Below are 17,598 nucleotides of genomic sequence, written 5' to 3'. Positions count from 1 at the left end.
CAACTACCCCTAACTCATTCACAAGGGAGAGAGGGCAGCATCTGGGTCCCCCCTATATGAAAGGGGGACCCAGATGCAGATAAGCCCCCCTGCCGGCAGACCCCCACAACCACCCAGGGAAGAGGCCCTTGTCATCATCGGCATAAGGACAAGGTACTTTTCCAGGGGGTCACCACTTACCTTACCATCAATGCAGGGGTGATCTTCACTGCCCACCAAAGTAAGGAGCTACTTCAGCACTGACCATCAACTTAAGGGGCACTTTACTACTGGCAGTGGTCACTAATTTATTGGTACACTTCACCAACCACCAATGTAAGGAGGCCCTTCACCACTTACAATTAACATAAGTGAGACCTACACTGACTGCCAATGTAAGGTGCACTTTACCACTGACCAGCCTCATAAGAGGGCACTTCACCACTGACGACTAATGTAGAGGGGAACTTTATCAGTAACTAACAATGCTAACGGGCCCTTCCCAGATGTCCACCAATGTAAGGGGACACTTTATAAACCATCAATGTAAGGAGACACTTCACCGCAGACTACCAATGTAAGGGGGACCTAGAATGACCACCGATGTAAAGGGGGCACTTTACCACTGACCATCAGTGTAAGAGGGAAGATGTCTACTAGGGTTAAGATTTGAATTATGGTTGAACACAAATTTGACCTGAATCTCCAGAATTCGATCAAATGTTCTGATATTGATCAAACTCGTGGTTGTCGAATTTTGGTGCTGGCCCAATATGCCCTGCTCACCCTTTGACACTAGTCAGCAGCTGATAAGGTGTGGGACTAAAATAATTCAACAAACAAATGATTAAAGTGACATTAAAGTAAAAAAAAATGTGTCCCCACCAATGTTAATTAAAGGCCAGAAAGTGGTTCCTATCACATGTACGTACATACATAATAGGACTAATTTATACAGGAATCAGTTAACCTTCCAGCATGTTTTTGAAGTGTGGGAAGAAACTGGAGTACCCGGAGGAAACACACAAGCACAGGAAGAACATGCAAACTCCTGACCAGGAAGTGTCCTGGCCAGGAAGTTTTTAAAACTTGCGAATTCAAGCACAAGCAAGCTAAAGTGTAGCACATATAACAAATGAGCAAGTGTAACTCCATTCAAGTATATTCTATTTTAGAGCAAACATGTGATTTGCCCATGCAGATACCCAGACCTTGGCATATATTTGCTCTTTACATAAGGGGTTGTGTTTCCTGCTTAGCAGTGTAGAACAATGCCTTAGGCTGTGCTCACATATGTGATTACGTATGTAATCGTTGGCAAAATGCACCTTTTACCTCCTGTTACCGCAATGTACATCAATGCACAGGAATATACAGTAAGCGTTGGTGTGTACCGACATTCATTTTCATAATGCACCTGTGTTATAGCACACCACAATACGCAGTACGATAATCGCAGGTGATCCCGTGATTGTAGATAATCGGCAGGTGTGTAGAAGGCGTGCAACCGTTTCTACTGTACGGTCGCACGTCTTTTGTCTTCCGAGCACGCTGGAAAACCTGCCGAAAATCGTAAGGGTTAGTGGCGTGCTCGGAAGACAAATGCCGAACGAGCCTGGTGTGAGCAAGCACACACTGCCCGCTCAGCATTGGAATCATCGGAACCCCCCCAGCGATGATCGCAAGTACGATCTGCCTGTCCAAGATGGGCAGATGGTACGAGATTTTAACTACCTTACAACCATCGCACAACGAATGTCGTGCGATAATTGTAAGGTGTATGGGCAGCTTTAAAGTGCGTTTCATTGTGGACTGCACTGCAACGCACAGATTCATTTTGCTGCATTGCCACTGTGTAATAGCGCACAATGCATGAGGTGCATAAGGGGTCTTCACAGTCTATTCAAAATTCCTAAGGCACTTGACATTAGTGCACAAAACATAATTGAAGTGGTATGAACAGGAAGTGTATTTCTCTTGGTGCAGATTCGCCAGTCAGGACTGACTGACTACAAATAATGCAATTCAGAGGAAGCTGAGATTTTATCCTAGAGTTATCTACCTAATAACAGCCTTCTATACCTCTGGTGTCCAAACTGCAGTTCAAGGGCCCTGGAAGATAGCAGTCTCTGAATATGAAAATATTCTGTAGACTGACTTCTGGTAGATAAATGGTTTGTTTTATTTCTTATAATAATATTTTATATCAGTGTAGAGAGCACAAATGTACTTTCTCCTGTAGTATTTCTGCAGTCTCTATTTCCAGTAGTATGTCTGCAGTCTCTGACCAACTCCTGTAGTATGTCTGAAGTCTCCAACCATATTTTGTAGCATGTCTGCAGTCCCTGACATTCTACTGTAGTATGCCTGCAGTCTCCGACCATCTACTGTAGTATGTCTGCCGTCTCCGACTATATCTTATAGCATACAGTCTTTGACTATCTCTTGCAATATGTCTGCAGTCTCTCACCCTCTACCGTAGCATGTTTGAAGCCTCCATCTCTTGTAGTCTGTAACCATCTACTGTAGTATGTCTGCAGCCTCTGACAGTTTTTTGTAACATTCCATTCACTAATATTATTAATATATACCCTCTGGTGATGTCAGGGACCGCACTTGGGGCCCTCTCTATGAAGTAAGTAGACCGCCACTGCTCTATACAATCCCTTTAACTTTCTCCTCTATTTTCTCCACCTTTTTGTCACCTTTACCAGTCTCCTCCGCTTTCCGTCTACCATACCTAGACTTGACTCCCATCACTACATCTTTTCCTTGGGATTTATCATTTTGATATTATATGTATTCCATACCTATTTAACCATAGTTCCTCTCCCCTCCCTACCTCTTCTCAGCTTATCAAGCCTCTCTCCTCCCCTCTCTCCCTCTCCCTCAGGCAAGAGACAGGGCGTGCGCGGAGTTACAGTGAGAACTGCCATGTCCCAGAGCTGGGAGAGAGGGAGAAGGCACTAAGCAAGACGGAGAACGGGTGAGAATCTCCCCAGCCCCCCTCCCTCCACCACAAAGGCATTGTCCGTAACTACTGTGTTTGTATCACAGGAATGATGTACTTATGGGTGAGTACATCTGGAAATGGCTTTCTTGGGGAAATAAATGGAAGGATGCAGGCTGTATGGACCTATATATAAAAAATACTCATGATGAGGCAAGATGCCAAATGATAAAATCCCTCAATGCTTGAGTCTGGAATGGGTTGTATGTGCTGCACTTGTCATTTCCTATTGATGTATACTGCATGATGTTGGGCTTTATTCTAATACCTGTGTTCCATTATGTCACGCTGAGCTTGGTAGAATTTGTAATGTAGTGTTTGTTTAGATGTGGAATTACTGTTTATATACAGCAAAGAGAAAGATACAAAATACCAGTGTGCATAGAGAGATCTGCAGTGGGCTCTGCTGTCATGGAGGGAATATCGAACGCAGCGGTGAGCATTCCAGGTATGCCGTATTCATATACCGTAGCGCTGAAAAATCAGCTTGTTTCCCAGAATCCAGGGCTATACACAGCAGCTGGGTGGAAGGTGAAAGCGCATTTCTCCATCTCGCTGCCATCTGTCTGCTGTAGAGTGTATCATCCTAATTGCTTGTGTTGCATTACAGGCTGTGGGGGTGTCATATGCTGGGATCTTCTGCTCCTTCTATGATCAGGTGTATGCAGTAAAGTATCCAAGCTGATCATTTCAGTTTATTACACCATGGGTTTCTATTCCAGTTTTTGTAGTTTGTAGCTTCTATTCTCCCTAAGCCCCCATTCACATCTATGCGTTGCGGCAACGTAAGGGAAGACACATATTTCCACACGCATTGTCGTATCGCGTTTAAACATGCGTCACTTTGTAAGATACACCACAGTGTCATTTTATGTTAGCTCCTGTTCACGTCTGTGCGCTGCGTTAAAATAAGGAAAGATGCGCAATTTTGCATATGTTGCCGCAGCGTGCCTAAAAGCGCGCCACTTTGTAAAATGCACTGTGTGGCCATTAATTGTTTGTCCCCATTCAAGTCTGTGCATTGCAACAATGTAAGGGAAGATGCGTGTTTTGCATGCGTTGCTGCAGAGCGCTTAAATGTGCATCACTATGTAAAATACACTGCAATGTCATTCATTGTTAGCCCCCGTTCACATTTATGCATTGTGGTAACATAAGGGAAGACACACGTTTTCGCACGTGTTGCTGCATCCTGCCTAAATGTGCATTACTTTGTAAGATGCACCATTGCGCCATTCATTGTTAGCTCTCGTTCTTATCTGTGCATTGTGACAATGTAAGTGAAGAAGTGTCTGTTGTGCCTAAATACGTTTCACTTTGTAAGATGCACTGCAAAGCCGTTCATTTTTAGTCCCTGTTCACATTTGTGCGTTGCAGCCACGCAAGGGAATATGCATGTTTTTCAATGTGTTGCTGCATCACGCCTAAATGTGCGTCACTTTGTAAGATTGGCTGAGGTGTCATTCATTATTAGCCCCTATTCACACCTATATGTATTTCGTGCGCATTCCTGCATTGCACGAGATTACATGTGACACGGTTTGGTGTGCTGCGGTGCCATTATTTCTTATTGGCACGCAACGCACCTAGCCATTGCATGTGCGCTGCATCTCACCAAAACATGTAGTCCAAATTATTACCACGCGTTGTAGTGTGACATGGTTTTAAAAAGCGCTCAAGCTCTGCTTTGGTTCAATTTAGATACACTAGGCAGCTTTTTTTAAATAAATGGGCTGTCCTACCGCAACCCTCGGTAATGTGTCTAAGATGCAACGTACAAGTGTGAACCCAGGCTTAATGGTACCCCAGTGTACCTTGCTGTACCATGTTCTCTCATGTTGGTGGATTTGCACCAAGACCCATGATAACAAAGTACCATGCGTTTTGCTGTGGCGTGATTTCAAAAAGGGTGCAGGGACTTCTTTGATGCGATTTATCACACTTAAAGCAGCCCATTTAAATAAATGGGCTAACCTATACGCAATGCACCAAAATGCACGTGTATACACAAACACCGTCGCACCCACACAAGTGTGAACGAGGGCTTTAGGGCAATATATTGATTGGCATGGTTAAATCAGTGATTAATTAGGGACAGTTACAATTTACACTTGTGCGGGTGCAGCGGTGTGTCTGCATGTATGTGCATTTTCGCACATATAAGGCAGCCCATTAATTTCAATGAGCTGCTTTATGTGCACCAATTGCACCAAAGAAGTCCCTGCACCTTTTAAAAAAAAACATGCCGCACCAAGACCTTGCGTCTTGGTGCGATATCAAGCATGTGACAGTGCATGGAGCAGCAAGGTGTGTTGGTGTGGCATTAACGATGAATAGCACAGCAGTGTGTCTAACAATGTGGCACACGTATTGGCCCACTGCTGCAACATGCGCAAAAACATGGGTTTTGACGTGCATTGCTGCAGTGCACGTATGTAAACAGGGGCTTAGATTATTGGAGTGGTTTGGAGTATATCCTATACATGGTATGTACACATCCACAGTGGCAATGATGTTTTTTTGGTGCAGAATGTAATTTGGATCCTAATACCTCTAATGTATTGATTCTCTTTGCAGAGTATAAAAATATGATTTCTATTGTGGTTTAGAATGCAGACGATGGAATGAATGTTACAATACAGCACTGTCAGTATTTTCACATATTGTTAATGTTGTGAGCATCTGCGTGCTAGTAAAAAGCGGCGAGGTGAATGATGGCCAGCTTTGTACAGTAGAGCTTTCCAACTGCGGACATACACGAATGTGGAACTCAGACATGCGTCTACATTTTGTTTTATATATCCAATAATTGATCCAAATATCGAAACAGAAGCTTCAATCTAATGTATGTAGGCACCTGCAAATGATCCTAATTTGACTGATTCCATAAAGCTTCTCCTGTACTGTCTCTGGTTGTAAATACAAAGTATATTTGTTCAGTAACAGTTACTTCTTATACTTATTACATTTTTTAATGATAGGATTTCTATTTATAGGATTTGAAGTACTCTGTGTGCAGACTACTCTATACTGTATTTGCCTTTATTTAAATATTTACTGCAGTAACACACATGCAGTGTAGTGTCAGAACCAACATGACATAATCTAGTGAACCAAGCTTTTTATTTCTGTCTTCTGTGCTCATAGAACATCCTTATTGTTTTACTGCTTTACTCACTCTACAGAATACAAGAATGAGTGAATGAGGGGTGATATTTGTCATTTGCACCAGTCCTATACAGGATAAAGACTTAGCATTTCCGGTAGTAGTAGTGTCTGCATAAAAGAATTCCATCTAGAAGGACTTCTTAATCTTACTTTTTACTATTATAGACTGGGAAGCCCGAGGCTGCTGGGTTTTATGACTATTTTGTTCCTATTGAATGGAGTTAAATAGTGCTGTGATGCCCATAATTATATAGAATTAGATTGTTTAAGGTATACTCCAGCCGGAACTGAAAATCAAGCCTTGAGATGCAAATGCGTAGTACAGCCTACCTGCTCACTACTTGTTTTTCATCCAGGCATTGCTGTACTGCACCAGTCCAACCACTCCCTGTGTAAGTAGCGTGGTGATCCTGGAACACAACTGACAGTATTAAGAAGTTTCTTGCAGTTGCATATCAGATTCAAATAGAGAAAAAGATACGTATGAAGAACAATCTGATTTTAGCACAGCTGCTGCATTTGCTTGGTAGCCTGAAAACCTAATTGTGGGATTGTAATTTCATTTTACTGTTGTCCTAAATTGCTCTTAAATAAGATTTCAATAACATTTTTTGTACATCAAATTGAACTTTACACATCTCCAGTAACTACTGCAAAGAAAAATCCTTCCTGATCTCCCAGTGGTAGTCAGATCTTTTACCTGCATCAAAATATTGCCATATTACCATTTTGTAATTATAATTATGGATATTATTAGCTGCAAGAAATTGATCGAGTCCTTTTTCAATTTCATTATATTTTTGGCATTACAACCCAATTGCTGTGAAGTATTCCACAGCTTACCCACTCTTACGGTAAAAAACAAAATCATCCTGACGCTCGGAAGCTGATCTCTACGTGTACTTTGTACAGTTATTGGGATAAAAAAATTATGTGTTATCCCTAATTCACACCTGTGCACTGGGGGAACGCATGTGAAATTGTGGGTTCCCATAGCACACATAGAAGTGTATTTTTTTATATTGCAGATGCGCTGCAGTGCCATTCATTTTTAATGCCACTCCAAACGCACCTGCCTAAGGACTTGCATTGTAGTACTCCTAAACACATGGTACAAAAGTACCATGCCTTTAGTGCAGTGCATTAAAAAAACACCTGTGCATGCACTTTTTTCGTGCAATAGCTGAACACTGGGCAGCCCATTTTGTCGCACATGCACAGGTGTGAGCCAAGGCTAATACTGGTCTTTGGTATATTTAAACTTGTTAATTTAGTTACTTATGAGATTCCATACATGTTAAACATATTTCTCAATGCATGTTTCACGTGCTTTACACGTGTATTTTTAAAACATTTTTATTAAACCTATTTATGCTGTGGCATCAATAGTCATCAACTTTGAATCTGCTTTCTGGAATCTTGGTGTATATTGGTGTTCTTAATGCAGTAGCATGTCAGAAATGAGTGTAAAAAAACAAATAAGTAATAGACAACGTTTCTACTTGCCTTTTCTTTTCTTAATTACAGAACTGTATATTGACCACTGTAGATAAAAGTTTTTAACAATGGTTTCCCAGGCTCTGCTCCTTCTCTGTGTCTTTGTAGCAGTGGTGGGAAGGGTCATAGAGAAGGAGACTGTGGACCTCAATGATGAGCATTTTAGCCTCTAACACTCCCTCTGCTTCAGCCATCTTGCTCTGAGTTTTTTTGTGAGCACATGGCAGTGATCTGCAAGGCGCATGTTGATGTGTACCATGGTGTGTTCACATGCGTTATGACACTTCGGCATGCATCATGATATTTAGACATTGGGTTTTAGTAGTTATCTTTACTAACATGATTTATTTTTTGCATTTAATTATGTTCACTATATATCATTAAAGCAAACAGTACTTTTAACCTTTAGGGATTTAAAAGGTGCTCTACCATTAAGGTTTTAGTACTACGTTGTTTCAATATGTAATGTATATGCTTGCTTAAAGTGCGCTTGTGCCCAGACTATGGACATTAAATAATTTACATATTCTTACCAAGCAGTAAGGCTGGGTTCACACCTGGGCGTTTTACAGTGTGTTCCTATGCTCTGTAAAACGCTCAACATGTGAAAACCAATGATTGCCTATGGGCATGGTTCCCACCTGGGCGTTTTACAGCGTGTAGGAACGCGCTGCAAAACGGCCTACGCCCAAAGAAGTACAGGAGCTTCTTTGGGGCGTATTTGCCGCACGTATCCATTGAGATACAGCCAGGTAGCCCTCGGAAACGCGCGTTAGTCGCACGTTTTTTTTACCGCGGATCACGGTAAAAACGTGCAACAAACGAGCATATTCGATACGCCTACGTGTGAACCCAGCCTTAAAGAGCTATAAAACAAGTCATCCCTGACCTCCTTAGCAGCTTGTACTGTGAAGTAATTCATTTTCAAACCATAAAAATACCACCAAAAAAAGACTCGTAAAGCCCTGGTGCCCACCCTGCAGCCCAGGGCGCACATGTGGCCTTCTGGCTCTTTTTTACAGCCCTTGGGGCCCACAGTAATCTGTGTTTGCCCTGTAATAGCAGGGATCTCTAGCAGTCTCATGTACTGTGTCTCCACTATATGTCTCCTGAAGCATGTCCACAGTCTCCAACGATTACTATAACATGTCTACAGCCTCCAACAACTCCTATAGCATATTTGCAGCTGTCCAGATCTTGTTGCAAGCCTGTAGTCTTTGACTATGTTCTTTGATCCTGTTGCATGTTTTCAGTCTCTGACAGCTTTCAGAAGCATTACATTTACTGAATATAAGTATGACCCTTTAGTGAGGTCAAGGGCTGCAAATGAGGCCACCTATATCAAGGAAATTGACCATCACTACTTTAGGGCATTGGTGGGATGCGTTGTCATGCATTCTGAATGGCACTCAACGCACCTTGCTAATTGATGTGCATTGCAGCAAAATGCAACACCCATCAAGGCACTAAAGTATGTTGCGCTGCACTGCCGAAGATGCTACATGTACCTTCTTTGGTGTGTTTTGGTATGTTAGGGAAATCACTGAAACAAAAGGGCTGCCTTAACACAACGCTCATTAACGCACTTGCTAACACAGCGCGACTCTACTAAAGGGCCCATTCACACTGGTGCACAGCAGTAACATATATGTTATAGCAGTGTATGCTATGCCCATTGGTGTGATGCAGTGCAATGCAGAACTTCCCAACGCACTTGCATCACAGTGCACCACATCACTTGGTAACCCATGACTCTGCATTGTATTGCACAAAGCTGCCAAAACTGCTGCAAGTCTCGGCTCCATTGTGGTGTGTTAGGCAGTTCATTCAAAGGACGTCTGAAATGCACCACAACAAATCCAGCTAGGGTGACTGGGCCCTAAAGTTGAGTTTCAGTAGGTTTCTAATAGCTCAGAAACACCTGCCATGTTTGCCTTCGAAAGCTGGAAAGCGAACAGCCTGCCAAGATTTTGTTGCAATAGGGCAGGGGTACGCAACCCTGGCTCTCCAGCTGTGCTGAAACTACAAATCCCATCATGCTTCTGCCTCTGGAAGTCATGCCAATGGCTTGCAATGCCTTATGGGATTTGTGGTTTCAGCTGGAGAGCCGAGGTTGCCTACCCCTTCAATAGACAGTCATAGGAATACAACTAAGATTTCAGTCCTTCTGTTGTAAAGGGTGAAGATGTATTTCTCCACAATGCCTATAACTACAGATGTGAATGTGGTCTTGTTTCAAAGTGTTTTTACTGATTGTTTAGAACATAACTTAGTGTGCAAAGTCAGGGAACAGGTTTACTTTAAAGTATTTTTACATTTTCTCTTTAGGTTTTAGCGTCTGTAACTGTTCTTTCCCAGTCTACGTGACGAAAGCTGGTCATACGCTGGTAGATTTACTTATGAATGTTCATACAAAAAAAATCTCATCAGAACATTTATTAATGCCATCAGAGACTTGATACATGTCATTGGGAACATTTTTTTTAATTTTAATATTCAGTTTTGGAATGAATGGAGATTCCTAAAGAAAACCACATTGAATGTTAGAACTTCATTTGGTTTTTTTCATCACTGAAGAGTAAATTGATTGTTGATTGACCGTATTAGCTATTAAAAAATCAAACATTCCGAATGCAATTTTTTTTTTTTTTCATTCTATTGTTGTATGGTCAGCATTGGTACGTCTCTAATTTGTTTGAAAATTGCTATCCTGAAGTTGATAATTATTGTAGCCTTTTTGTCCAAGTTGTTACTGAATACTGGTTTAAAGTAGAAGCCCGGGGGAAAAAAAGAGTTCTAGCCCTTCAGGTGGGGCTACCCCTGACTGCAAGGGTTAAGTGCTCTTTTATGTGTAGGTGCTAAAAAAAATATACTCACCCAATCCTCACAGCTGGCTTGCTCTTAGACTGGTCCCTGGAGCCTCTCTCCCCCTCCTCTGCAGCAGTCTTAGGATCCTTGAGTCATCATGTCCTATTCACAGTGGACAGGACGTGAGGATGACTAGGGACATACCATTGATGCAGTGGATGAGGAGACAGGCTTCGGGGAGCAGAGTAACTTTGATTTTTTTGTAGCACCTGGACAAAAACAAACACATAACTCTTGCAGTGCGGGGGTAGCCCTACTGCAAGGGTTAAGAACATTTATGCCCGGAGTTCTGCCTTAAGCGTTACCATATTTCAGTTACTGTTGTGCAAATGCACCTATTATATGATATCTGGTTTATTTCTATCTCCTCTTCCCTTCGGTCTTAGTTTAAAATCTACTCCATCCTCATAATAACTCATTTCCCCCAAGAACATTTGTACTGTTCCCTTTATGAAGCAATTCATTGTAGTGTGCTGCTGAAACTGCTGCATGCACATTGTGGTGCACTGGAGAGCCCATTCAAATGAATGGAGCCGCTTTAATGCAATGCACATTAACGTGTACATGTCAAATGCACTGTAGCAGACCGGCTGGTGTGAATGGGCTCTAAAGTCTGGTTTCATAGGGTTTCTAACAAAAACATTTGCTATGTATTTACATTAGTTAGCTGGCAGATGAAGAAGATTCTGCTGCAATAGAAAGTGATAAAAAAGGGGCTCTGTTGTGAAGTTTGAAGATGAGTTTCTCCTCAATGCCTATAGAGGTGAATGAGGTCTTGTTTTAAAGTGCTCTTACTGCTTGTATAGAATATGTAAATAATTAAGTGTGCTTCGTCTGGGCACAGGTTCACGTTATAGAATTTTTTTGTAGGTTTCAGCGTCTTTAACAATGCCCTTTCCAAGTCTACTAAACTAAGTGCTTCTCTGATTTGTTTGAAATTTGCTTTCCTGCTGTTCATCGTTTTTGTAGCCTTCTTGACCAAGACTTGAATACTGCCTCAAACCTATGCTGAGAGAAATATGTAGGTGACCACTGCTAACCTTATCCTGAAACATGTGTACCAATCAGAGAAATCAAAGTGAATTCAGAACTCTAAACTGATCTACATACTTCTGCCTCAAACTTCATATTTACCTTGCACCACTGGTAGTTTCAATAGTGGATTTAGTATCCTCAAATAACGTGATGCAATGCAGTTGGGCAAATCACGTAGAGCAGTGGCGGCCTCAAGCGCCACCGCCGACATTTACAGGGGGCTGCACCGAACTTTTAATATTCATAAATTTGTGATGAATTAATGTGTGGTAAAATGCATGCACACTGACTTGCTTGCGTTGCACTGACATTTTAACAGTACCTCATTACACTGTTATAGTAGTGGACTACGCCCCTGCAATGTGGTGCACCACAATACACATGACATGCGTTTCAGTCTGTGGCATAAAAAAGTAGTCCAATTTGCATTAAGGTCCGCTGCCAATCCATTCAAAATTAATTGGCTACCTTAACACAACAGGCCTTAATGCACAGTCTTACATTGCCTTGGAGCATGTGCATTAATGCAATACATACAGTAGTCTGAATAGGCCCTTATATAAGATCATGTCACCAACAGAAATTAGCACGACGGTTACATTTTCACAGGTCTGCGATCGGTAAAATTCTGAACAAAATTGTGTTTGCTCACGTAGTAAATGCAAATATCAAGAATATCCAATGTATTTGGCAGATTTGGGGATTTTATTGTACTAAAATCCTTTTTAAAATCATTTAAAATGTATTAAATTATTTTCTTCTGTGTCTGGTTAGTGGAGAAGATCCTGCCCCCCATGCAACTCTGCAGCATCATATCACTTCTAAATGGTAATCTATTGCTGGCTGTAATCAGCCAGCATTTGATCACAATAGTATTTATCTGCTTCATCAGGGAGAGATGCTTCACAGAGCTGCTTTAGCACTGCCTGAGCCTCTATACTATCAGAAAATGCCCTGAGGTCCAGGACCACAACTGTTACTGACTCATTAGAAGTCAGGAGCACAGAGGGCCACACGTTAAGTGCTGGTGGGCCACTTACTGGACACCATGGATGGAGAGTATCAAACACGTACTGATTCACCTTATGTGAATCAGTACGTGTCTCTTGTGTGCCACAGTTACTGTGCCAATGTCTCTTGTGTGCCACAGTTACTATCCCTTTCCTCCTGGCTTCGGGTTTCTTTCTTACTGGTTACTGCAGCCTTTCCACAGGCCTTTTGCCTGTCTGCCCTTGTGTCCACTGCCTCGGTGCTTCCACTAGCCCTTTAGTCTAGTCTGTGTGGGTGCACTAGAGGGCAGCAACCTGGAAGGTGTCTGGCCACAGAATCATCCTCACCATTAGAGACTCTGTTGAAGACCTGGCCCTTCTTAGATCCTGTGCCTCTAGTGCATCCCCGACAATGCAGACTTTTAGTCACTAAGTCTCCTGTGACCTATATCCCAGTTTTGACCCCAGTCACTCTCCCAGAGCCCTTGTGCCCTAGTGCCCCAGTCCTCAGATCGTGACAACCAAGTGCACTATTCTTATTTGTATAGAGACATACAGCCACAAATGCCTTCCTATCTTTTGTTTTTCTATGCTATCCTTTTATTTTGCACTCATGTTTGGTAGGATTCAAAAGAATGAGCAAGGACAATCTGATGAATTTGTGTCAATCCAGGCAGTTTTAAACACATGACAAATCAAAGGAGGACCTGAGCTGTGATCTATATGAGGCAGATATCCAGGCACAACAGATTCTGTAAGAACGTGTAGGAAAAATGGTTCTGGTACAGTCCAGCCAGGTGAGGGTACAAGGACAAAACCTAATGTAACTTCCTAATACAACCTCCTGCTCACAGCCTGCGCATGCTAGAGATGAAGTGGATCTGGTATTTGTATACTTACACGGATGTGACGAACCGCCTACAGTCCACATTCCCGCAGTGGACTGAAGAACTGCCTTTGAGTCCCTGGAGGACCTTTACAGGACCGGTTCCTGGGGTCCCCTAAGCAGAGTAAGGAGGACCTGATGATCCAGGATCAACTCATACACTCCTGTAGTTAGCAGTTTGTAGTTAAGCAGAGTGTGCTAAAGTGGCATAGTAACAGAACTAGCAGATACTTAAATAAAAATGTAGGTTTCTGATCACCGCTGGGCTCCCCCAGTTTGATCTGAGGCAGGTGACAGATCTGTGGGACGGAATGCTGGAGATTCATAGATATAAAAACCGTACAATGTTCCAAAAAGATCCTGTCTTATAAAGTGGCAAAGGTAAAATAAGACTGCTGAGACTTCTTTGATCTGGGAAACAAGGTCAACCTGATGAGACGAAAGTTTTTGGCATGTAAGTTGGTGTTGATTTCAGAAAGATTTGGGTAAAAAGCATTTGGTTTGCAGTTGCTAGGGCCAGGGCTGTAGGTTATATAGAAAACAAAATGTGTCAAGAACAATGCTCATCTACCTTGTCAGGGCTTCAGATACAGATGGCATGTTTAGCAGATACACTTATGATCTGTGAAGGAGATACCCCCATTCTTCTAATTTTGACTTACTTCACAGTAGTTTTTCATCCCTTACATACAGGGCTGGGTTTTCTAGAAAAGAAGGCCACGGGATGCAACCAGAGCTTGGGATTTGGGACCTTAACGCTGACATAGAATAACACCTTTTACGTTTTCAGTGGATCAAACGCAGACTGGGCCCTAAGAAATCATTGCATATGGGCATGTTTTTTTTGTAAGTAGCATTTTGTAAGTAGTATTCAATTTCCCTTAGTAGTGGCCAGCCAGTCGAGAGCAGCAGTGCCTTTTTATTGACTATGGTGATGCCATTTGTAGAAAGGAGTCCCACACACACCGAACTGTCTGCTTTTTGTATTGAAATTTTTCAGGTTTGGTTTAATGTCTATTCTTAATATACTAAGGACCTTGCGGTGTAATTTCAGGTATTATGAAGAGATGAGAATATCATATGGGAAAACTATCAAACAAATATTGAGAGAGCTGGTAAAGTACCAGGTATTCAAAATGTTAAAGCAGGTTTGGAAAGCTGTTTTAGATTCTACTACCTTTCAGATTCTGATAAAATTGTATGCACCTCCTAATTCAAGCTTGGTATAGACTTTAGAAAATCTGATTTGGAAAAGCTCTGGTACCAAAGAAAGTGGACAGAAGTTCCTAACAATATTCTTATTAAAGTTTCTCTCATCCGCCCATGGGATTAAGAGATTGGTCCTTCTTTTTGAGGTTTCTCATTAATATATTTCCTCAACTTGGGTTTGGATAGGGCAAAGAATTGCCCAAATGGGTTCTCAACTGGTGAAAGTTCAATGTGGCAATCTTAGGTTTAATGAGGTGGAAGAATATCTGCATTCTTTTTATCATACATCTAGGAATTCTTTATGGGCTTGAGAGATGAGTTGATGTGAACTGCTTTAAAGGTTCATGTAGAGAAATGATGAGGGAAGAGTGGGAAGCTGAAAGGACAGTGATGTTGGCAGTAGTGGGACTTGAAGACCACTTATTTAGAGGGCCAGTCTATTTAAGGGTTATAGCAGCCATAGCCTTGGATGACAGAACACAAATATGAGGCAATACCATTTGAGTGCAATAATTCTGTGTCTGGACGATGTGATGGTAGAAAAAAAAAAGTAAGTCTTGTGAGTAATTGGTTTTGACTTTATGCTTGTTCCATTAGCAAGATTAATAGTGAGCCTTTGTTTCTTAGGTTGCAGGGAAATTCTGTATCAAGAGGTGAAAGCAACATCAGTAAAATAGCTACAGCCTCTCCAGTCAATAATTGCTTGAACTTGGATTGTAGATGGCTCTTCCTGGAATATGTAGAGAAATAGGTAGAGCAATCGACCTGGTTTCTACTGAATAGTTAGAAATGGAAGGCTAAGGAGGGAAAGAAACCTCTTGGGTCTTACAGGGCTAGTCTGTATTAAATGTCCAGAATCTCCACAGTACAGGAAACAATTGCTATGATGGTGATAAACTCTCTCACTTTAAAAAAAAAACTAGATGATGCAGAAGACCAATTTGCATAGGTTGAAGAGTCTCAGTGAATGTAGTAGGATAAACTAGTACTGAAATGGCTAAGTATGTTGAGACTCTGGGTAATATCTACCTGATTTCAGCAAATAATGTGGAATTGTTCAAGAAACTTTTGGACGATTTCTTAAGGGACCGTAATATACAGGGGTACAGGTACTCCTAGAATGAGATCCTAATAGGTTGGACTTGATGGACTAATGTCTTTATTCAACCTCAAATACTATGTAACTATGTAAGAATCAATTTCTGTAAGAGTTCTAGACACCTGTGGGGAGCATGGATAATAGATTTATCTGATAACGAATGCTGAGAGTTATAGTACACCTGGTCATAGTTTTAAGGAAAGAGAAAACTATGGTTAATTCTGGTCTGCTCCAATAGGCAACTGGCCAAAGACTGTAACTCCCCAGTAGCAGAGAAATATTTAAACACTTCCTAAGTGGGTTCCACTGAGAAAGTGCAGGCTCTAAGTTGAAATAAAGCTGACAGGCCCTAAACTTGCTGATTCCACCTTGTAATCACTCAGCAGTAGATACCCAAGGCTTAGGTGGAACAACAAAAAATGTTTCTTAGGTGTGGAGGTAGCTTGCTGAGTTTGGGTCCGGGAACCAGATGTGGACATCGATGACAGGGACTAAAGCCAGTCATTCACCTTACTATATCTGTTGTGAATGAGATTTACTGCTTGAGTGGCTCTTTTCTGGATCAGGCACCCCTTTCTTGCTACATGTTGCTGAGTGATACTGTCACCTACCATGTTGGGGAAACCAACATGATAAAGGGTGGTCTCACTTGCACCTCCAGTCCAAGTTCCCTTTAGTATGATTACAGGCAGCATGAAGGCATTGGAGTATCACGAGTGCCCTTAGTAACTTGCAGAAGCTGCTGGAGCTTGTTTATGCCAGGAGTATACAATAGGTATACAGCGGCTGTAGAACTGGCGGACAGCAGTTTGTACAGCAGAAATGTGTTCAAGACACAGGCCAGAGGTAGCAGCAACTGAGCAGCAAAATAATTTGGAAATGAGCTGGAAGATACAGAATAAAACAAGATCAGTAATAGGCACCAACAAAGTGCAGAATCAGGAACTAGAGATGTGGTCAGGGGGACATGTCAGATTCATTAACAGCATAAACGTGCGCATGGGGTGTGCCTAGGGTTGCCAACTTTTCTTCAAGTGAAACCCGAACACTCGAGCGACGAGCTGACTTTTTTGGGGGAGAATGAGTTGCGGCTTATTCATATGTAAATAGCGCCACCCATTCAAATGTAAATATCACAGTTGAGACTATTTTCAGTAGCCCAACTATCTCAATTTTGGTTCCCCCTGTCAAAACCTGAAGTGTCCGAGTGAATCCTGGACAGGTGGCAACCCTATTTGTGCTGGCTGGACACACCGTAATCACCCTGAGTGCAACACCAAAACAGCGAGCACCAGGGGCAGACTGAACATTAGGGCCCTACGGCACTGCCAGAAATCCCTTGTCCAGGAGGGGGCCCGTGTTTCCGCCACTCTCCCTCCGCTTCTGTGTGTCTCCTCTGCCTCTATGTATTTCTGCAGCAGCTGCCTCCACCTCTGTGTCTCGGCAGCGGCTCCTTTCTCCCTATGTGTCCCGGCAGTGGCTCCTTCACCCATGTGTTCCAGCAGAAGCTCCTTCACCCGTATGTCACGGCAGCAGCTCCTTCACCTGTACTGTGTCACTGAACACTGGTAGCATGCCCCCAGTCTTCCTGACAGGTACTGAACCCTGGTCTTCTGTATGTTGGGGGGGCGCAGAGGACTTTGTGGCTTGGTGGTGTCTGTGGTCACTCTGTGGTAGGGAGGGGTGTCTGCAGTCAGGCTGTGGAGGACAGTGGTTAGTCTGTGGCAGGGAAGTGTATTCATGGTTAAGCTGTGGTGAGGGGTGTCTGGTTAGCTTGTGGAGTGTGGTCAGGTGGGGGAGAGGTGTCTGTGGTCAGGCAGAGGAGGGGGGTGTTTGTGGTCAGGCTGTGGGGGGGAGG

General features: G+C 42.5%; 1 protein-coding gene across 1 annotated transcript in view; it reads left to right on the top strand.

The window, feature by feature from the left end:
- Positions 1-2,877: 2,877 nt before the first annotated feature.
- Positions 2,878-17,598, top strand: part of RBFOX2 (RNA binding protein, fox-1 homolog 2) — a 300,225-nt gene continuing 285,504 nt past the window's right edge. Inside the window, exon 1 of the mRNA XM_018564722.1 lies at positions 2,878-3,053. Coding sequence (XP_018420224.1) covers positions 3,039-3,053 — 15 coding nt within the window. The 5' untranslated portion in view covers positions 2,878-3,038. The remainder of the gene's footprint in view (positions 3,054-17,598) is intronic.

This window comes from Nanorana parkeri, unplaced genomic scaffold, assembly GCF_000935625.1.
Source record: "Nanorana parkeri isolate BGI_ZX_2015 unplaced genomic scaffold, ASM93562v1 scaffold774, whole genome shotgun sequence".
In the NCBI taxonomy this organism is placed as follows: domain Eukaryota; kingdom Metazoa; phylum Chordata; class Amphibia; order Anura; family Dicroglossidae; genus Nanorana; species Nanorana parkeri.
Note: the sequence above shows the minus strand (reverse complement) of the source record. Positions and strands in the feature narration are given on the sequence as shown.